At 48.8% G+C, this 23,351-nt stretch overlaps 1 protein-coding gene across 1 annotated transcript in view; it reads left to right on the forward strand.

The window, feature by feature from the left end:
* USP13 (ubiquitin specific peptidase 13) overlaps positions 1–23,351 on the forward strand; it is a 426,048-nt gene that overhangs the window by 283,405 nt on the left and 119,292 nt on the right. The window contains exon 8 of the mRNA XM_063916319.1: positions 10,855–11,042. Within this exon, the coding sequence (XP_063772389.1) occupies positions 10,855–11,042 (188 nt within the window). The remainder of the gene's footprint in view (positions 1–10,854; positions 11,043–23,351) is intronic.

Here is a 23,351-nt window from a genome sequence, read left to right on the forward strand (position 1 = left end):
AATACTGGTGCATTGCTCAGACCTGCTGTGGCGTCGGTATGGGTGAGTAGTACTATTGCAAAGTGGGCTGAAAATTTGGCTTCTGATATGGATGCTCTTGATAAAGATAATATTCTTTTGACTCTTGGTTATATTAAGGACGCTGCAGATTACCTAAAGGATGCAGCGAGAGATGTTGGTCTCTTGGGTTCAAGAGCCAATGCCATGGCGATTTCGGCCAGGAGGGTGCTGTGGTTTCACCAATGGAATACTGATGCCGACTCTTGTGTCTTGTTCGGTGAAGGCCTGGCTGACCTGGTGTCGACCGCTACGGCGGGTAAGTCATCTTTTCTTCCTTATGTTCCCACACAACAGAAGAAGGCACCCCATCAACAGATGCAGTCCTTTCGGCCTAATAAATACAAAAGAGGTAAGGGCTCGTCCTTCCTCGCTTCAAAGGGTAGAGGTAGGGGACGGAAGTTGCCTGCAGTATCAGGCGCCCAGGAACAAAAGTCCTCCCCTGCCTCTACCAAGTCCACCGCATGATGCTGGGGCTCCCCTGGGGGAGTCCCTACCGGTGGGGGGCCGTCTCCGATTCTTCAGTCAGGTCTGGGTTTGTTCAGCTCTGGATCCTTGGGTCTTAGACATAGTGTCCCAAGGGTACAGACTGGAGTTTCAGGAGATGCCCTCCAACCGGTTTTTCGTGTCGGCCTTGCCAACTTCTCTTCCCGAAAGAGAGGTGGTAAGAGATGCGATACAAAAGTTGTGTCAACAGAGGGTCGTGGTACTGGTACCCCCGTCAGATCGGGGGAAAGGGTTCTATTCGAGCCTCTTTGTGGTGCCGAAGCCGGACGGTTCGGTCAGACCGATTCTGAACCTAAAATCCCTCAATCCATACTTGAAGACTTTCAAGTTCAAGATGGAGTCTCTTCGAGCGGTGATCTCCAGTCTCGAAGGGGGAGATTTTATGGCATCAGTCGACATAAAGGATGCTTACTTACACATCTCGATATTCCCTCCTCATCAAGCCTTCTTGAGGTTCGCGGTACAGGATTGTCATTACCAATTTCAGGCGTTGCCGTTTGGGCTTTCCACGGCCCGAGGGTTTTCACCAAGGTAATGGCGGAGATGATGGTCCTCCTGCGCAAGCAAGGGGTCACAATTATCCCGTACTTGGACGTTCTCCTGATAAAGGCGAGGTCCAAGGAGCAGTTGTTAAGAAATGTGGATCTCTCCCTGTCTGTTCTGCGGCATCACGGTTGGATACTAAATTTGCCAAAGTCTCAGTTGAGCCCGGCCACATGGCTGCCCTTCCTGGGTATGGTCCTGGACAGGGAGATACAGAGAGTGTTTCTTCCAGAGATCAAAGCTCTGGAAATCCAGACCATGGTCAGGGAGCTCCTGAGGCCGACAAGTGTGTCGATTCATCAATGCACTCGGGTACTAGGAAAGATGGTTGCGGCTTACGAAGCCATTCCGTTTGGCAGGTTTCATGCCCGGGTGTTTCAGTGGGATCTGCTGAAAAAATGGTCCGGGTCTCACCTGCACATGCACCGGAAAATAACTCTATCTTCCAGAGCCAGGATTTCTCTCCTGTGGTGGCTGCAAGGCTCTCACCTTCTATAGGGACGCCGATTCGGAATCCAGGATTGGGTCCTCCTGACAACAGAGCCAAGTCTCCGAGGCTGGGGCGCAGTCACGCTAGGAAGAAATTTCCAGGGAAAGTGGTCAAGCCAAGAATCTTGTCTCCACATAAATGTTCTCGAGTTGAGAGCCATTTACAACGGCCTGCTGCAAGCAAAGAACCTTCTTCTAGGTCGCCCGGTCCTAATCCAGTCGGACAACATAACAGCAGTGGCGTACGTAAACCGCCAAGGCGGAACAAGGAGCAGGGTGGCTATGATGGAGGAGGCCACAAGAATCCTACGCTGGGCGGAACAGCACGTGAGCGCTCTGTCAGCAGTATTCCTCCCGGGAGTAGACAACTGGGAAGCAGACTTCCTCAGCAGACACGATCTCCATCCAGGAGAGTGGGTTCTTCATCAAGAGGTGTTTGCAAAAGTGACAAAGCGTTGGGGTCTTCCTCTGATAGACATGATGGCGTCTCACCTCAACAAGAAGCTTCCGAGGTATTGTTCCAGGTCGAGGGACCCCCAAGCCAGCGCAGTGGACGCCCTGGTGTCTCCGTGGGTGTTCCCGTCGGTGTATGTGTTCCCTCCGCTTCCTCTCATTCCGAAGGTGCTGAGGATCGTTCGACGTACAGGGGTCCAGGCGATACTCGTCGTTCCTGATTGGCCACGGAGGGCCTGGTATCCGGATCTTCAAGAATTACTGGTGGAAGATACCTGGCCGCTTCCTCTATGAGAGGACCTGTTGTTGCAGGGGCCCTGTGTGTTTCCGGACTTACCGCGGCTGCGTTTGACGGCGTGGAAGTTGAGCGCCAAATCTTAGCTCGGAAGGGTATTCCAGGAAGGTCATCCCCACTCTCCTTAAAGCTAGGAAGGAGGTTACGGCGAAACATTATCACCGTATTTGGAGAAAATATGTTTCCTGGTGTGAGACTAAAGCTACTCCGACGGAGGTGTTTCACTTGGGTCGGTTTCTCCATTTTTTGCAGGCTGGCGTAGATGCAGGCCTGAAATTGGGCTCCATAAAGGTTCAGACTTTTGTGAAGGGAGTGTTGCATATCCACCCTCCATTTGTGCCGCCGGTGGCGCCGTGGGATCTTAAAGTGGTCTTGCAGTTCCTTATGTCTCACTGGTTTGAACCTTTGCGTAAGGTCAAGTTACAGTTTCTCACTTGGAAGGTGGTCATGCTTTTGGCTCTGGCATCGGCCAGGCGAGTGTCAGAGTTGGCGGCCTTGTCTCACAAGAGCTCGTATTTGATTTTCCATTCGGATAGAGCGGAATGGAGGACTCGTCAACAATTTCTGCCGAAGGTGGTTTCTTCGTTCCACATTAACCAGTCTATTGTGGTGCCTGTGGCTACGGATGCTGTGGCGGTTCCAAAGTCTCTTGATGTTGTCAGGGCTTTAAAAATTTATGTTGCCAGAACGGCTCGTACCAGGAAAACAGAAGCTTTGTTTGTCCTGTATGCTTCCAACAAGATTGGAAATCCTGCTTCTAAGCAAACTATTGCTTGCTGGATTTGTAATACGATTCAGCAGGCTCATTCTTCGGCTGGGCTACCGTTGCCGAAGTCGGTAAAGGCCCATTCTACTAGGAAGGTGGGCTCTTCTTGGGCGGCTGCCCGAGGGGTCTCGGCACTTCAGCTTTGCCGAGCAGCTACGTGGTCGGGTTCAAACACATTTGCTAAGTTTTACAAGTTTGATACCCTGGCTGATGAGGACCTCATGTTTGCTCAATCAGTGCTGCAGAGTCGTCCGCACTCTCCCGCCCGGTCTGGAGCTTTGGTATAGACCCAATGGTCCTTTTGGAGTACCCAGCATCCTCTAGGACGTAAGAGAAAATAGGATTTTAATACCTACCGGTAAATCCTTTTCTCCTAGTCCGTAGAGGATGCTGGGCGCCCTTCCCAGTCCGGACTGTTACTTGCAGTTGTAGTTTACTGGTTGTTTTTGTTTACACATGTGATGTGTATTAGTTTATTCTGCTTGTTGCTGTTGTTGATTCATACGGTTATCTGGTTTTATACTATTCCAGTTGTACGGTATGTTTGTGGTGTGGGCTGGTATGTTTCCGCCCGTTGTTTGAACAAAAATCCTTTTCTCGAAATGTCTGTCTCTCCTGGGCACAGTTCCTATAACTGAAGTCTGGAGGAGGGGCATAGAGGGAGGAGCCAGTTCACACCCAGTTTAAGTCTTTATAGTGTGCCCAAGCTCCTGCGGATCCGTCTATACCCCATGGTCCTTTTGGAGTCCCCAGCATCCTCTACGGAATAGGAGAAAAGGATTTACCGGTAGGTATTAAAATCCTATTTCTCTATCGTCCTAGTGGATGCTGGGGTTCCTGAAAGGACCATGGGGAATAGCGGCTCCGCAGGAGACAGGGCACAAAAAGTAAAGCTTTTCCAGATCAGGTGGTGTGCACTGGCTCCTCCCCCTATGACCCTCCTCCAGACTCCAGTTAGATTTTTGTGCCCGGCCGAGAAGGGTGCAATCTAGGTGGCTCTCCTAAAGAGCTGCTTAGAAAAAGTTTAGCTTAGGTTTTTTATTTTACAGTGAGTCCTGCTGGCAACAGGATCACTGCAACGAGGGACTGAGGGGAGAAGAAGTGAACTCACCTGCGTGCAGGATGGATTGGCTTCTTGGCTACTGGACATCAGCTCCAGAGGGACGATCACAGGTACAGCCTGGATGGTCACCGGAGCCGCGCCGCCGGCCCCCTTGCAGATGCTGAAGTCAGAAGAGGTCCAGAATCGGCGGCTGAAGACTCCTGCAGTCTTCTAAAGGTAGCGCACAGCACTGCAGCTGTGCGCCATTTTCCTCTCAGCACACTTCACACGCAGTCACTGAGGGTGCAGGGCGCTGGGGGGGGGCGCCCTGGGAGGCAAATGTAACCTATATAAAGGCTAAAAATACCTCACATATAGCCCCCAGAGGCTATATGGAGATATTTAACCCCTGCCTGGATTCACTAAATAGCGGGAGACGAGCCCGCCGGAAAAGGGGCGGGGCCTATCTCCTCAGCACACGGCGCCATTTCCTCTCACAGCTCCGCTGGTCAGGACGGCTCCCAGGTCTCTCCCCTGCACTGCACTACAGAAACAGGGTAAAACAGAGAGGGGGGGCAAATTTATGGCGATATTTTGATATATATAAAGCAGCTATAAGGGAGCACTTATTATAAGGCTATCCCTGTTATATATAGCGCTTTTGGTGTGTGCTGGCAAACTCTCCCTCTGTCTCCCCAAAGGGCTAGTGGGTCCTGTCTTCGTTAGGAGCATTCCCTGTGTGTCTGCTGTGTGTCGGTACGTGTGTGTCGACATGTATGAGGACGATATTGGTGTGGAGGCGGAGCAATTGCCAAATATGAGGATGTCACCCCCTAGGGAGTCGACACCAGAATGGATGCCTTTATTTATGGAACTACGGGATAGTGTCAACACGCTAAAGCAGTCGTTTGACGACATGAGACGGCCGGACAATCAATTAGTGCCTGTCCAGGCGACTCAAACACCGTCAGGGGCTGTGAAACGCCCTTTGCCTCAGTCGGTCGACACAGACCCAGACACAGGCACTGACTCCAGTGGTGACGGTGACGAATCAACCGTATTTTCCAGTAGGGCCACACGTTATATGATTTTGGCAATGAAGGAGGCGTTACATTTAGCTGATACTACAGGTACCACTAAACAGGGTATTATGTGGGGTGTGAAAAAACTACCTATAGTTTTTCCTGAATCAGAAGAATTAAATGACGTGTGTAATGAAGCGTGGGTTGCCCCTGATAAAAAGCTGATAATTTCAAAGAAATTATTGGCATTATACCCTTTCCCGCCAGAGGTTAGGGAGCGCTGGGAAACACCTCCTAGGATGGACAAGGCGCTAACACGCTTATCTAAATAAGTGGCGTTACCCTCTCCTGAGACGGCCGCGCTTAAAGATCCATCAGATAGGAGGATGGAAAATATCCAAAAAAGTATATACACACATGCAGGTGTTATACTACGACCAGCTATAGCGACTGCCTGGATGTGCAGTGCTGGGGTAGTTTGGTCAGAGTCCCTGATTGAAAATATTGATACCCTGGACAGGGACAATATTTTACTGTCGTTAGAACAAATAAAGGATGCATTTCTTTATATGCGTGATGCACAGAGGGATATCTGCACACTGGCATCACGGGTAAGTGCTATGTCTATTTCGGCCAGAAGAGCTTTATGGACGCGACAGTGGACAGGCGATGCGGATTCAAAACGACATATGGAAGTTTTGCCGTATAAAGGGGAGGAGTTATTTGGAGTCGGTCTATCAGATTTGGTGGCCACGGCTACAGCCGGGAAATCCACCTTTCTACCTCAAGTCACTCCCCAACAGAAAAAGGCACCGACTTTTCAACCGCAGCCCTTTCGTTCCTTTAAAAATAAGAGAGCAAAGGGCTATTCATATCTGCCACGAGGCAGAGGTCGAGGGAAGAGACAGCAACAGGCAGCTCCTTCCCAGGAACAGAAGCCTTCCCCGGCTTCTACAAAAGCCTCAGCATGACGCTGGGGCTTCTCAAGCGGACTCGGGGACGGTGGGTGGTCGTCTCAAAAATTACAGCGCGCAGTGGGCCCACTCGCAGGTAGATCCCTGGATCCTGCAGATAATATCTCAGGGGTACAGGTTGGAATTAGAGACAGATCCACCTCGCCGTTTCCTGAAGTCTGCTTTACCAACGTCCCCCTCCGAAAGGGAGACGGTTTTGGAAGCCATTCACAAGCTGTACTCTCAGCAGGTGATAGTCAAGGTACCTCTTCTACAACAAGGGAAGGGGTATTATTCCACTCTTTTTGTGGTACCGAAGCCGGATGGCTCGGTAAGGCCTATTCTAAATCTGAAGTCCTTGAACCTGTACATAAAGAAGTTCAAGTTCAAGATGGAGTCACTCAGAGCAGTGATAGCGAACCTGGAAGAGGGGGACTTTATGGTATCCTTGGACATCAAGGATGCGTATCTCCACGTTCCAATTTACCCCTCACACCAGGGGTACCTCAGGTTCGTTGTACAAAACTGTCACTATCAGTTTCAGACGCTGCCGTTCGGATTGTCCACGGCACCTCGGGTCTTTACAAAGGTAATGGCCGAGATGATGATTCTTCTTCGAAGAAAAGGCATATTAATTATCCCATACTTGGACGATCTCCTAATAAGGGCAAGGTCCAGAGAACAGCTAGAGATGGGATTAGCACTGTCTCAAGAAGTGCTAAAACAGCACGGGTGGATTCTGAATATTCCAAAATCCCAGTTAATGCCGACAACTCGTCTGCTGTTCCTAGGGATGATTCTGGACACGGTTCAGAAAAAGGTTTTTCTCCCGGAGGAAAAAGCCAAGGAGTTATCCGAGCTTGTCAGGAACCTCCTAAAACCAGGAAAGGTGTCTGTACATCAATGCACAAGAGTCCTGGGAAAAATGGTGGCTTCTTACGAAGCAATTCCATTCGGCAGATTCCACGCAAGAATTTTCCAAAGGGATCTGTTGGACAAATGGTCAGGGTCGCATCTTCAGATGCACCTGCGGATAACCCTGTCTCCAAGGACAAGGGTGTCTCTTCTGTGGTGGTTGCAGAGTGCTCATCTATTGGAGGGCCGCAGATTCGGCATACAGGATTGGATCCTGGTGACCACGGACGCCAGCCTGAGAGGCTGGGGAGCAGTCACACAAGGAAGAAACTTCCAGGGAGTATGGACGAGCCTGGAAACGTCTCTTCACATAAACAAAAACCGGTGTTGATCCAGTCGGACAACATCACGGCAGTCGCCCATGTGAACAGACAGGGCGGCACAAGAAGCAGGAGTGCAATGGCAGAAGCTGCAAGGATTCTTCGCTGGGCAGAGAATCATGTGATAGCACTGTCAGCAGTGTTCATCCCGGGAGTGGACAACTGGGAAGCAGACTTCCTCAGCAGACACGATCTTCACCCGGGAGAGTGGGGACTTCATCCAGAAGTCTTCCACTTGCTGGTAACCCGTTGGGAAAGACCAATGGTGGACATGATGGCGTCTCGCCTCAACAAAAAACTGGACAGGTATTGCGCCAGGTCAAGAGATCCGCAGGCAATAGCTGTGGACGCGCTGGTAACGCCTTGGGTGTACCAGTCGGTGTATGTGTTTCCTCCTCTGCCTCTCATACCAAAAGTATTGAGAATTATACGGCAAAGAGGCGTAAGGACGATACTAGTAGTTCCGGATTGGCCAATAAGGACTTGGTACCCGGAACTTCAAGAGATGATCACGGAAGATCCGTGGCCTCTACCTCTAAGGAGGGACTTGCTTCAGCAGGGTCCCTGTCTGTTTCAAGACTTACCGCGGCTGCGTTTGACGGCATGGCGGTTGAACGCCGGATCCTAAAGGAAAAAGGCATGCCGGAAAAAGTCATTCCTACTTTGATTAAAGCAAGGAAGGAAGTAACCGTGCAACATTATCACCGAATTTGGCAAAAATATGTTGCGTGGTGCGAAGATCGGAGTGCTCCGACGGAGGAATTTCAACTGGGTCGATTCCTACATTTCCTGCAATCAGGATTGTCTATGGGTCTCAAATTGGGATCTATTAAGGTTCAAATTTCGGCCCTGTCGATTTTCTTTCAAAAAGAATTGGCTTCAGTCCCTGAAGTCCAGACCTTTGTTAAGGGAGTGCTACATATACAGCCTCCTGTGGTGCCTCCAGTGGCACCGTGGGATCTCAATGTGGTTTTGGACTTTCTAAAATCTCATTGGTTTGAACCACTAAAGAAGGTGGATTTGAAATATCTCACATGGAAAGTGACCATGCTTCTAGCCCTGGCTTCGGCCAGGAGAGTGTCAGAACTGGCAGCTTTATCTTACAAAAGCCCATATCTGATTTTCCATTCGGACAGGGCAGAACTGCGGACTCGTCCGCATTTTCTCCCTAAGGTGGTGTCAGCATTTCATCTGAACCAGCCTATTGTAGTGCCTGCGGCTACAAGTGACTTGGAGGACTCCAAGTTACTGGACGTTGTCAGAGCATTAAAAATATATATTGCAAGGACAGCTGGAGTCAGAAAATCTGACTCGTTGTTTATATTGTATGCACCCAACAAGATGGGTGTTCCTGCGTCTAAGCAGACGATTGCTCGTTGGATCTGTAGCACAATCCAACTTGCACATTCTGTGGCAGGCCTGCCACAGCCTAAATCTGTAAAGGCCCACTCCACAAGGAAGGTGGGCTCATCTTGGGCGGCTGCCCGAGGGGTCTCGGCATTACAACTTTGCCGAGCAGCTACGTGGTCAGGGGAGAACACGTTTGTAAAATTTTACAAATTTGATACTCTGGCTAAGGAGGACCTGGAGTTCTCTCATTCGGTGCTGCAGAGTCATCCGCACTCTCCCGCCCGTTTGGGAGCTTTGGTATAATCCCCATGGTCCTTTCAGGAACCCCAGCATCCACTAGGACGATAGAGAAAATAAGATTTTACTTACCGATAAATCTATTTCTCGGAGTCCGTAGTGGATGCTGGGCGCCCATCCCAAGTGCGGATTATCTGCAATAATTGTACATAGTTATTGTTAACTAATTCGGGTTATTGTTGAAGGAAGCCATCTTTCAGAGGCTCCGCTGTTATCATACTGTTAACTGGGTTTAGATCACAAGTTGTACGGTGTGATTGGTGTGGCTGGTATGAGTCTTACCCGGGATTCAAAATCCTCCCTTATTGTGTACGCTCGTCCGGGCACAGTACCTAACTGGAGTCTGGAGGAGGGTCATAGGGGGAGGAGCCAGTGCACACCACCTGATCTGGAAAAGCTTTACTTTTTGTGCCCTGTCTCCTGCGGAGCCGCTATTCCCCATGGTCCTTTCAGGAACCCCAGCATCCACTACGGACTCCGAGAAATAGATTTATCGGTAAGTAAAATCTTATTTTTTATTTATATAGTGCTTTTCTCCAGCAGGACTCAAAGTCGCTTTACAGACAACAAAAACACATAGTACAGTAGATTCTACAAAGGATTTAGAATTGCAAACCACACAGAGATAATTAAACAACAAAATCTAGAGCACACACTAAGCATACTGCAGAGAATTGGTGCAGACATTATGGGTACATAAGTTATATGTATACATGTTCTAGTTGCTGATTTTGTTTGTCCAATGCTGTGATCCACCCATGAGACTGAAAAGTCTGGGGTCAATGTATTAATTATTCTATATATATATATATATATATATATATATATATGTATGTATGGGATCAGTACGAAATCCTGCCGGACCGGCGCAATCCCCACAGGGGGGTGAGCGCAATGCAGCCCCTTGCGGGCTCGCTGCGCTCCCCACGCTGCGGGCACGGTCCCTCGCTACGCTCGGCACACTTATTTATTCTCCCTCTATGGGTGCCGTGGACACCCACAGAGGGAGAATATGCTGGGAGTGTGCCGGTCAGGATTCCGGTGTCGGTATTCCGACCGCCGGGATTCCGTCCGGCGGGATCTTGACCGCATCCCATATATATACATACGAACTGTGGCACCCGGATTTAGAAATAAACGACAGGACCACCCAGTTGTAGTCGACGTTTAAACGTTGGTACATTTTCATCAGGGCAATAGAGAAATAAAAAAAACAATCACCTTAAATAGGTGCTTCCCTCCACAATGAATGCCGGTTCTTTCTGCATATTATATATACTTATATATATATATACATACATACATACATACATACATACATACATACATACATAGTGTTCACGCTAGGATTTGGGCAGGGCAGGGTGCCGGACTGTGGGGGGCACAAGTGTGTGCGCGTGCTGCGAAAAAAGAGGGTGGCCACGCAAAATAGGGGGCGTCTTCATTTTACGTAATAAAAGTGGGCGGTTCAGCCCACAGACGATAAAACAGGGGGCGGCCGGCGGCGTCACTGTTGGGGGCGTGCCCAGCACCTACGGAGGTGCTGGGCTTCCCTCAAGCTCTCTTTCACAGCGTGAATGGATGCCGCGCGCATGCTGGGAGGGCAGGAAGCGGGCGGCTGTTGTGGCAGGGCGCCGCAGAAAGGGCAAGGCAGATTTTTCCCTTAAAAAATTGGGCAGGGTGCGGCGCCCTGCTAAAACAGCCTAGCGTGAACACTACATACATATTCAAAATAATAACCAAGCATGAAAAAAATATTGAATTAATTAGCCTTATAATGTGGATTGTGGTGACTATGACTTGAGTGCAGTCTGATCAGAACTGTTCTTTCACTTGTACTTCTAGACAGAGAATGGCGAATTGGATAATGAAGTTAAGCCAAGGATTAATGAGTGGGAAGTCATCCAGGAAACGGGGTTGAAGTTGAAGCCGGTGTTTGGCTCTGGCTACACTGGTATTAAGAACCAGGGGAACAGCTCCTACCTCAGCACCGTGATCCAGGTCATCTTCAGCATACCAGAGTTCCAGAGAGCGTATGTATCTCTACTGTCTTCTCCCACAATTATTAGACCACAGAGGTGTAACTCATTGATGTTCTCAGGCATACCACTGTAGTAAACACTATGCGCCTGATTTTGAGTTGCATGCTATGTCAGTGTTGGGCACAGTTGAGTGATTTTGTTTTACTGAAAATGCACCCTGATTGTGTTCTCATAGAGTCACAGTAGCGATTTTAGATGCATGGAGAAGTGTATTTAAGATGTGTTGGGTGTTCCTTGCTGGTGACAGGTAGGTGATTGGTCAGATGTACTGACATTGACCATCTTCTAGGTGTGCCATGGCAGTGTCACTGAAGTGGTTATGTACACAGATGCTTAATCGCTCATGTTGGAGATCATAGCTGGACAGAAAATGTGCACCTATCTTAGGGTTGGTGCAACTGATGGTGGGTGTTATTACAGTGTCTAAATATACTCAAACTCTGTGCCTCATTCCTTGCACGCGCATATTCCAGGGGAAGGATATAGCATATAGCTGCAGACACTACTATGGCAAATACTGCTACATTGGTTGCTGCAGCGTAAGACTCAGAATGAGCCCCAGTGTATCCGCTGTATTCTATGTGTCATATTTCTTGTGACGGTTTTCCTTTTTTGTGTGATAAATTCTGTCCACATGCTGTGTTATCAGTAAATTGCCCTATTATCAATTTTCCTGTGGCCAGGGACAGATTAACAATTGGCCAGATGGAGCTCCAACTCCAGGCCTCAACATAAAAATAGGTCCATCTTCATGGCAACATGATGATTACCAGCTGCCTAGCTGGCCATAAATCATACATATTGTAATAGTTTATCTCTTTTTCTCACAAAATTTTGCAATTTTTTATTTCTATGTATTAGGGAGACAGTGGGGGCTGATTGTGTAGGGGTGTACACACCCACGTGGCTCTGGCCACACCCACACATCACTGGTAGCAGCTCCTCCACTTCTCAGTATAGGCCCTTGAACATTTTCAGCCCAAGGCCGATGTGGCTCTTAATCCAGCCCTGCTGTGGCCCCAGTCAGTCATGATGCCCAAGAAATCAATCAGATTTGGATTTGCTGGGCACAGTGTTGTCAGATAACCACAATTGGTCTGCCCACGTCTAGGCATAGGAATCTCCTCAGTTGTGGTTACCTATAAGGTACAGATTCAAAGTGTTAGAGTGGGAAGCCCAGATTAATTTCCTCTCAGACGCAATGAACACTAACTTTATAACAGTTACAACACAATTTAATTGAACTGGGCAAAACTTGCAATCAGTGTGATAGCAGAGCACAAATATAAATACAGAAACGGTTTACGATATATCATGGCACTTTCACTGAGGAATGGAGAGTCTCAGTTTCTCAGGTACTTGCAGGTACTGTAAATACTTGCTGTCTTTAAGCAGGTAGCAATGCAGTTTTGTAAATAACTGTCATTCAGCCAACGCTAAGCAGGTACAGCATATTACAGCTCCTCAGGTGTACAAGCAGGTAAGTATTGTCTGTCTTTAAATGCAGTTTTGTAAATACCAGTGACAACAGCTAGCCTCAGTTAGGCAGGAGCAGTCAGGATGTCAGAGTGCACATGCAGATACACCGGGTGTAGTATGGTATGCCGGCGGCTGGGCTCCCGGCGACCAGCATACCGGCGCCGGGAGCCCGACCGCCGGCATACCGACAGCGTGGTGAGCGCAAATGAGACCCTTGCGGGCTCGCTGCGGGCACGGTGGTTATTCTCCCTCCAGGCACGAGGGAGAAAAAGTGTCGGAATGCCGGGTGTCGGGATTCCGGCGCCGGTATACTGTGCGCCGGGATCCCGTCAGTCGGCATACTGAAGACCACTCGATACACCGGCTGGCTATAAATGCACTTCTCTAGTACTGTAGTAGATAATTTGTAGGCAACACAGTGAGAACAATTCAGCATTACACCTTTACATATAAATACAATCCTCTGTAATTTGCTAATAGCAGTTAACTTGTAGGTGTCACAGTGGAAAAAGATTTGCCTACAAGGGCAGGCAGAACATGAAGCACCATTAGAACACCCGGCAGCAGGTGTCCCTCTTCCTCCTCCCACTACAGCTAAAGGAAGGTGGGGAGGGGGAATTCACAGCTGATCTCACCCACCACATCAGCCGAAGTCCTTCCTCTATGCAACACCGACATCCCTGGCAAATCGGGCACTCGGTGAGGGGCTATCCTGTGGGTGCGTCTGATCCAGCCACGGCTCCTTGACAGCGAAGGCTAAGGGGTCTATTCATGAAGCAGGGAATAGAGTGGAGAAATAGACCAGTGGAGAAGTTGCTCATGGCAACCAATCAGCATCTCCCTTGCATTTTATAGAATGTACTTGATAAAGGCTTCCTTCAAAGCTGATTGGTTGCCATGGGCAACTTCTCCACTGGTCCTTTTCACTGCTTCATGAGTAGACCCTAAGGGCGGGATGTACACTCGCCGCCCATCGCAGCGTTGTTGATCGCATATGTACTAACATATGTGATCAATATCGCAATGCTGTGATGGAGGCCCCTCGCGATACCCGTGAGCTGGTCTGCGGGGGTCTCCGTCACCTCCCTGGGCTCTCCTTCTCCTCAGCTGCCTGGGAACAAGGCAGAAGGCTGTCCCCGACGCCTCCTCCTCCCCCCTGCAGCCGGAAGGACCTCCGGCTGCGTTGCTAAGGGAAGGAGGAGTTTACCTTCTGGGTCCAGGCTTCCTGGAGGAAGGTATGCCGGGGTGGAGGGGGGTCGGCATGTGCGGCGGGGAGCAGCGGAGGCGGAGGGTTGTGGCGGCCGTCAATAAGAAGCCCATAGGCTTCTATCGGGTATCGCCATCTCAAGATGGCGGTACCCTGGGTGGCGAAACCCTTGTTTGGGGGTTTTACCGCATTTTTCCCTTAGTACATCCCGCCCTAAATCTGCAGTAACCAGCAGGTTACACCATCCATAGCAGGGGTGTTAGGCAACATGTTCCACAGTCAATCTTCTGACTGGTCTCCAAAATCAGCTGGACATCATCCCAGCAGACTGCGCCAACCACTGATCCCTGGAGTTCTGGTCCGCAGCTCCTGGAGATCAGTTGGTGCCATCCTCTAAGTTTCCTGCCAGCCCACAAGCCCTCCTCACTGTTACATGGCTGCTGCACAGCTCTCTCCCATCTGTGTCTCTCCTAGCTCTTTTTGCTGAATTCTTTTTACACCTCTTCATCTGGGTGTCACCTTCCAGGGTCTTGCAGACTCCTTGCTTGTCATTGTCCCCTAGAGACAGCTATCCCCAGGGGACTGTCATCCTGTAGCACTGGTCACCAATCCTCAGCGGGGGCCATGTCCTGTCATTTCTCTGTTGCTGGCTGGGTACAGAACCCTCACCTGCAGAGATAGCTCTGTGTCAGGCTGGCTGATAGCGTCACAGGGGTCACTGATTCCCTGCCATACACTGCCTTGTACTGGTTTTGAGGGGATTTAGGAATTTACTAAAGTGGAACTTATTACTACAGTGGGACCCCGACATTAGGGGGTACCACACCTGTTTCTGCAGTCATCTGCCCGGCACAGGTCAGGTGACCTCTCAGCATAAAAGATATGCAAGGCCAACCCTATTTCTGGATCTCTTTGTATAATCTTGTGTATTTCCCAGGTGCAGAACCAGAAGATCTTTTTTTTTTTTTTTACAGAAGTCTAGTTACATGTTTTTTGACCTACTCTAATAACCTACTGTATGTACATGTGGTGCTATTCTTTTCACAACACAGACAGCTAGAGTTAATTCTTCTGGGTTATCCTATTGCTTTTATTTGAAGTAATATAAGTAGTTCTCAGTTAGTGCCCCTTCTGGAACCACTGCACTGATGCAGCAAGCTTATATTGCCATTTCAGCAGAAAACCCTGGTGAGATTGACTGTTCAAATTCCTTCCTGCTGTATGACATGTGTTAGGAGACTGACATAAAGACATCGTGGAATCAGAGTGTGTGTGATCTGCTATCATCATTTAGTAATAAAATATGGAATACAGTTGCTGCAAACCTTCCCAGACACTCACATGTCCGAAATGTCTAATTGGGGCAGTTGTTTTCCATTGCCATAGATCAGCAGATGGAACATTTAGATGCTTCATTCCTTCCCTATCACTGCTCTTTACAAGCTTGTTGTCCTTTGTCCCCGGGTTGTCCTTCTATTTTCAGCGTTTTTGCCGCCACTCCCTATTACCTCCAACAAAATGGAAGCTCCCCCCTGTCACCTCCCACAAAATCCTCACTGTGACCGTAATCGCAATCCAGTCGCTATGTGTGCTCATTGCGGCAGTGACACATGTGCAGACTACCTATAATCGCTCAGCTGAACATCAGAATAGCCTAAACTATGAGTCAGGCCCTTAGTTTCATTTTCCTATCAGTATTCCTATTTCACTAATATGTCAGTGTTACTTAGCTTGTGATTTACAAATGTCAATATTCATTCAACGGATGTGGATCATCAAATCGACAGTGTCTAGGTCGACAATGTTTAGGTCGACCACTATAGGTCGACAGGGTTTGAAGGTCAACAGGGTTTCTAGGTCGAAGTGTGCTAGGTCGACAGGGCAAAAGGTAGACATGCGTTTTTTTGGGGTGTCGTTTTCTGCGTACAGTGACCGGTAAGCCGAATTAGTGCACCGTGTCCCCTCGCATGGCTCGCTTCGCTCGGCACAGATTACCGTTCCAATCGTAGTCCACGTGGATCTTTAAGTATAAAAAAGTTTTTTACAAAAATATTTTTTTTTTAAAACTCATGTTGACCTTTTGACCTGTCGACCTAGCACACGTCGACCTAGAAACCCTGTCGACCTTCAAACCCTGTCGACCTATAGTGGTCGACCTAAACATTGTCGACCTAGACAGTGTCGATCTTCAGACCGGATCCCTAATTCAGCATCTCAGAAATGGGACCTGTAGTGTCTCAAAGGGCCAAATATAATAGCGTACAATTTTCCAAAAGAACAGATTTGTCTGTGATAATGCTACAGAATTTAAAACAGAAGGTTTTTTTTTATGTCAAAATTACCTTGTTTGCCTGTAAAACGTGCCATTTAAAATCCTGGGACAATGGGGGTCATTCTGACCCGATCGTCGCATGCTGCAGTTTATCACAACTGCGCCGGCGCATGCCAGATGGCCGAAGGCCGTCGGACCGCTACGATCAACCGAACGGGGGAATCGATACTCATTTTGGCCACACGCTCAGTAACTTCTGCCCAATTTGGTCTAAATTAGCTAACCTGAGCCAAGTAGCAAATAATGGAGTTATGCATGATTTTAAGTATTGGACTATTTTAACAATAGCGTAATGCAGGACATTTCAGAGATAGCAGTCCCCATTAATATTAATTTGGAACTGCAGTCTGACCTCTATTTCCCAAGCTCTGAAAAGCTTAGTTTGTTGGAACTTGGTGCCTAATTTGCTATTTGGCGATTTCTGCACTCCTGCACATGGGCGTACCCTCTATAACACAGAGTACAGGTTATCTGAATGTGAAGAACTAGTGTTTTGGACCCTTCATTCGCTAAGTCAAATATTGTAAGTGTTTCATTTTTATCTCTCTTCCTCCACCTTCCCATCTTTCTCTTCCTGTTCCTCCCATCTTTCCCTGTTCTTTCCCCTATTTCTCCCACTGTTTTCTGTCTCTCAGATGTTCTGCTTTCTTCTTCTCTCCCCACATGGCCAGATCATCTGCCTCCATCCCCCATCAGCTGTGGACTTTTCAAATTTTGGAATGTGTGTTGTGGTCAAGCACATCCGCTATCATGTGTTACATGCATACTACACACATGCATTTGTGGCGTGTGCTGGCTCTCTCTGGCTATTGGCATTCTGGAAAACATGCAGGTTTATTTACAGTGGATGGGGAGGGGTGGGAGTGAATGTCCACATCCCTGTCTGTGGTGTAGGCGTCCCTGTTACTGGTGCCAGTGAGAGACGAGGAGTCACGCACGTTTCCCCCCAATCTCTTACTGTGCATGCAGTGAACAGATGTTCATTACGCTTATATTTTAGATCATAGTTGCTGAGTGCAAATACTATTACAGGATGGACAGGCTATAACAAAGGCAAAGAAGTACAATAAATATATTTCTCTTACGTCCTAGAGGATGCTGGGGTCCACATTAGTACCATGGGGTATAGACGGTTCCACCAGGAGCCATTGGCACTTTAAGAGTTTGAGAGTGTGGGCTGGCTCATCCCTCTATGCCCCACCTACCAGACTCAGTTTAGAAAATGTGCCCGGAGGAGCCGGTCACAGCTAGGGTAGCTCTCCTGAGCTTTCCTGGAAAAGTTTTAATTTACAGTTTATTTTTTTTTGCCTGCAGCGTGGGACTAAGGGGGGGAGCAGTGTCCGCCCTGCGGGGTCTGAGCCACTGACTCCGCTGACTGGACACTGAGCTCCAGAGGGGTCTGATCGGTCTCCGCCACAGGCGAACCGCTCGCCCCAGCAGCATGCCGCTGACCCCTTACAGAGCTGAAGTGAGTGGTGAGTTAGTCATCGACCCCCCTAGCAATCGGGGGGGGGGGGGGGGCGGTGTGAAGATGGCGGCAATGGGGATGGAGCGCGGTATTATCCGCGCTCTGGGACGGTACCAGAGGCACACAGTGCGGCGCTGTGAGGGGCGCCATGGGCCAGCGCTTACCCCCTACACTGGTCAGCAAGCCTGTCAGGGTTTAGGGATCTCAGCCAGCAAAACTCCTCAGGTCAGTTTAAACTTTGGAAGAGCGGGAAGACAGCGCCATTAAGGGGACGGAGCTTCTCCTTAGAGCGGACCCTGCAGCGTTCCAGTGCCATTTTCCTGCAAGCAAAGCTGAAAGGAAGATACTGGTCCCTCCACAGCAACTCCAGCTTACTGTATACGGTACCAAGGTGTTGTAGAAGGGAGAGGAGGCTGTTACTTGACTGTGTGTCCTATTAAGGAGCACAAGTCAGCGCTGATAAGGGGTTTTTCTCCTTACTAAAAGCGCTGGTGTGGGTTGGCTCCAATCTGTCTCTCTCTTGCCATTCTTGGGGGGGAAACTCTGTGGTCACCTGTAGCAATGTCCAGGGACACAGTGTCAAATGCTGCAGAGGATTTATCCTCCCAGGATGATACCATTCCATGTAATCAGGTTAGCACTGGTTTAGCACAGATTCCAGCAAGGGAACCAGAGTGGTTTTCCTCTATCAAGACTTGGATTTCTTAGATTTCTGACAGGGTTGCCAGTACTGAATCTGCAACCCAGGTATTGCAGACCTCTATGTAACATAGTAACATAGTATCTAAGGTTGAAAAAAGACAATCGTCCATCGAGTTCAACCTATTTGTGGTCTCCTATGCACGATTATTTTGTAGAAAATTTTGACTGAAGTTGATGACTACCGTTACGTTTTACCCCTCTTTTTTATAATAACCATAGTGCGTGACTATGCCCCGTAACCCTGGATATCCTTATCCATTAGGAATTTATCTAACCCATTCTTAAAGATGTTGACTGAGTCCGCCATTACAATTCCCTCAGGCAGGGAATTCCAAACACGTATCGTCCTTACCGTAAAAAAGCCTTTACGCCGTATTGTGCGGAATCTCCTTTCCTCTAACCTGAGCGAGTGTCCACGAGTTCTCTGTGTTGATCTAACCAAAAACAGGTCCTGCGCAAGATCTGTATAATGTCCCCTTATATATTTGTAAATGTTGATCATGTCCCCTCTTAATCTCCTCTTTTCCAGTGTAAACATGCCTAGTCTTGCAAGCCTTTCCCCGTATTCCAGTGTCTCCATACCCTTAATTAGTTTGGTCGCCCGCCTTTGAACCTTTTCTAGCTCCAGGATATCCTTTTTGTAGTAAGGTGCCCAGTATTGTACACAGTATTCAAGGTGTGGCCTCACAAGTGATTTATATAACGGGAGTATAATACTCTCGTCCCTAGCATCAATTCCCCGTTTTATGCATGCTAATATCTTATTAGCCTTCTTTGCTGCAGTCCTACTTTGGGTACTACTGCTTAGTTTGCTATCTATGAGGACACTTAAGTCTTTTTCCAGTTCAGAATCCCCTAATTTTACCCCATTTAGTAGGTCGGTGTTATTTTTGTTCTTGTTACTACAGTGCATTACCTTACACTTGTCTGTATTGAAGCGCATTCTCCATTTCGCTGCCCAAGCTTCTAATTTACCTAAGTCGTTCTGAAGCAACTCAGCATCCCCCTCCGCATTTATAACTTTACACAATTTGGTATCATCTGCAAAAATTGACACCATGCTCTCTAGACCTTCTGTTAGGTCGTTAATGAAAATATTGAACAATAGCGGTCCTAATACTGAGCCTTGCAACACACCACTTAGCACTTCAGTCCAAGTTGAAAAAGATTCATTAACCACAACGCGCTGCTCCCTATTATCTAACCAGTTTTTGTCTGTATGGCCCTTGTCTGTTACCTCAGGGCACCCCGCTGTATACCCCCACAAACGTGCGCTTGTGCAGGTAACACAAGACGACACGGCTACCGACTCTGACACTACAGATGGTGATGGGGATGTGTTGCGGGGTCCGCATCTCTTGCAAAGGGGGTGCAATTGTTGATAGAGGCTATCAGGGATGTGTTAAATGTTAATGATACCACACCTGAGCAGGTTGAGGAGGCTTTTTTCACAGAAAATAAGAAAGCCTCTCTAACCTTCCGTGCGTCAAAAGAGCTGAATGCTATATTTGAAAAAGCATGGGTAAACCCTGAAAAGAAGTTTCAGATCCCTAAGAGGATTCTAGTGGCTTTTCCTTGCCCTGAGGAGGATAGGAAAAAATGGGAAAACCCGCCGATTGTTGACGCATCTGTGTCCAGACTCTCAAAGAAGGTGGTTTTACCTGTTCCAGGATCTACCGCCTTAAAGGAGCCGGCAGTTAGGAAAATTGATAATGCACTTAAATCAATGTACACTGCTTCGGGGGCCATATTACGTCCCACTATTGCTAGTGCATGGATAGGAAAGGCAATAGTGAAGTGGTCGGCTGCCTTAATTGAGGATTTGGATACGATGGATAGGGATGACGTTGCATTGTATTTACGCACCATTCATGATTCTGCTGGTTTTATGGTAGAATCCATGAAGGACCTGGGTTCCATAGCTGCGGGAATTTCTTCAATGTCTGTTTCAGCTCGTCGGGGACTGTGGCTCCGCCAGTGGTCGGCCGACACGGAATCCAGGAGAAGTGTGGAGTCGCTACCCTATACAGGTCAGGCTCTCTTTGGGTAAGCTCTAGATGGGTGGATATCCACGGCTACAGCGGGTAAGTCTCAGTTTCTTCCCTCAGCAGCACCTGCTCCGAAGAAATTCTTCTCCGCAGCTGCGCAGCAGTCCTTTCGGCCCAACAAGCCTAGAAAGGCCAGATCATCCAATACCTTCTTTAGGGGAGGTAAGGTTAAGTCCAAGAAACCTGCCGCTGGAGGTTCCCAGGAACAAAAGCCTGCTTCAGGTACCCCAAAGTCCTCCGCATAACGGTGGATGACACGGCCCGGAGGTGGGGCCTGTGGGAGCGAGACTCAGACAGTTCGGGCATGTCTGGGTATCGTCCGGCCTGGATCCCTGGGTAGTAGATATTGTGTCTCAGGGCTATAGGCTGAAATTTCAAAGTCTCCCTCCTCATCGTTTTTTCAAGTCGGACTTGCCAACTTTGTTGGGGGACAGCACAGTGCTTCAAGACGCTGTCCAAAAGCTGGTGGAGGCACAGGTCATTGTGCCATTGTGCCGGTACCACCTCACATGCTGACAAAGGGTTACTATTTGAACCTTTTCGTGGTACCGAAACCGGAGGGTTTGGTCAGGCCCATTCTGAACCTAAAATCATTGAACGCCTTTCTAAAGGAGTTCAAGTTCAAGATGGAGTCTCTCAGGGCGGTGATATCAGGTCTGGAAGAGGGGGTATTCCTGGTATCACTGGATATCAAGGATGCGTACCTTCACATTCCGATTTGGCTGCCGCATCAGGCTTATCTCCGCTTCGCATTGCTGGACTGTCATTTTCAGTTCCAGGCCCTGCCATTCGGCCTCTCCACAGCACCAAGGGTGTTTACCAAGGTGATGGCGGAAATGATGATTCTCCTCCGCAAGCAGGGTGTGAACATCATTCCTTATCTGGAGGATCTCCTGATAAAGGCAGCGTCCAAGGAGAAGCTGCTGCAGTCCATTGTTCTCACAATGCGACTGCTCCAGAGTCACGGGTGGATTCTGAATTTTCCTAAGTCACATTTGGAACCAACCCAGAGATTGTCATTTCTGGGAATGATCCTGGATACGGAAGTGCAGCGGGTGTTTCTTCCGCGGGACAAGGCATTGGTGATCCAATCCATGGTCCGGGATGTCTTGAAGCCACCCCGGGTGTCTGTTCATCAATGCATTCGTCTATTGGGAAAGATGGTGGCCTCCTACGAGGCTTTCCAGTACGGGAGGTTCCATGCTCGGCCCTTCCAACTGGATCTCCTGGACAAGTGGTCGGGATCTCACCTCCACATGCATCAGAGAATTCGTCTGTCGCCAAGGGCAAGGATTTCTCTCCTCTGGTGGCTCCAATTGCCTCACCTCCTAGAAGGCCGCAGGTTCGGGATTCAGGACTGGGTCCTGCTAACAACGGATGCGAGCCTCCGGGGCTGGGGAGTAGTCACTCAAGGAGTAACCTTCCAAGGACGGTGGTCAAGCCTGGAAGCCGGCCTGCCCATCAACATCCTGGAACTAAGAGCTGTCTACAATGGTCTTCAGGCGGCCCATCTTCTAAGAAATCTGGCCATTCAAGTGCAGTCGGACAACGTAACAACAGTGGCTTACATAAACCGACAAGGCGGAACGAAGAGCAGAGCGACAATGTCAGAGGTGACAAGAATACTCCTCTGAACAGAAAAACACGCATTGGCGTTGTCAGCCATCTTCATTCCGGGAATAGACAACTGGGAATCAGACTTCCTCAGCAGACACGATCTCCGTCCATGAGAGTGGGGACTCCATCCGGAGGTTTTCAAGGAAATAACAGATCTTTGGGGATTGCCCCAAATAGACATGATGGCCTCTTGTCTCAACAAAAAGCTTTGGCGTTATTGTTCCAGGTCGAGGGACCCACAGGCAGTGGCAGTGGATGCCCTGGTGTCTCCGTGGGTGTTCTGGTCAGTGTACGTGTTTCCTCCACTTCCACTCATCCCAAGAATCCTAAAGCTCGTAAGGAGAACAAGGGTTCAAGCGATCCTCATTGCCCCAGATTGGCCAAGAAGGGCTTGGTATGCGGACCTTCTGAATCTACTGCAAGAAGAGCCGAGGCCTCTTCCTCTTCAGGAGGACCTGCTGCAGCAGGGGTCGTTCGCCTATCAAGACTTACTGCAGCTACGTTTGACGGCATGGAAGTTGAGCGCCTGATTCTTACTCGGAAGGGTATTCCGAAGAAAGATATTCCTACCCTCATACAGGCTAGGAAAGGGGTAACGTCAAGACATTACCATCGTATTTGGAAGAAATATGTTTCTTGGTGTGAGTCCAAGAAGTTTCCTGTGGTGGAATTTCAACTAGGATGTTTCCTCCTCTTCCTGCAAGCAGGAGTGGATATGGGTCTGAGTTTGGGATCTGTGAAGGTCCAGATTTCAGCCCTATCCATTTTCTTTCAGAAACAATTGTCTGCCCTCCCTGAGGTTCAGACCTTTTTGAAGGAAGTTCTGCATATCCAACCTCCCTTTGTACCGCCTACGGCGCCATGGGACCTTAACGTGGTGTTGCAGTTCCTCCAGTCGGATTGGTTTGAGCCTCTACAGTAGGTAGAGCTCGAATTTCTTACATGGAAGGTGGTCACTTTGTTGGCCTTAGCTTCTGCTAGACGTGTCTCCGAGCTAGGGGCTTTATCCTGTAAAAGCCCTTACTTGATCTTCCACGAAGATAGAGCTGAGCTCCGGACTCGTCAGCAGTTTCTTACGAAGGTTGTGTCGGCATTTCATATCAACCAACCTATTTTGATGCCAGTGGCTACTCCTCAATTACTTCAAAGTCCTTGGATGTTGTGAGGGCTCTGAAGATATATGTCACAAGAACTTCTCGTCACAGGAAGTCGGACTCTCTGTTTGTCCTATATGATCCCAAGAAAATTTGGTGTCCTGCTTCTAAGCAGACTATTTCTCGCTGGATTTGGTTCACTATCCAGTACGCTTACTTTACGTCAGGACTGCCATGTCCAAGATCTGTTAAGGCCCACTCTACTCGTAAGGTGGGGTCTTCCTGGACGGCTGCCCGGGGTACATCCCCATGGTACTAATGTGGACCCCAGCATCCTCTAGAGCGTAAGAGAA

This window comes from Pseudophryne corroboree, chromosome 4 (assembly GCF_028390025.1).
Source record: "Pseudophryne corroboree isolate aPseCor3 chromosome 4, aPseCor3.hap2, whole genome shotgun sequence".
Classification (NCBI taxonomy): domain Eukaryota; kingdom Metazoa; phylum Chordata; class Amphibia; order Anura; family Myobatrachidae; genus Pseudophryne; species Pseudophryne corroboree.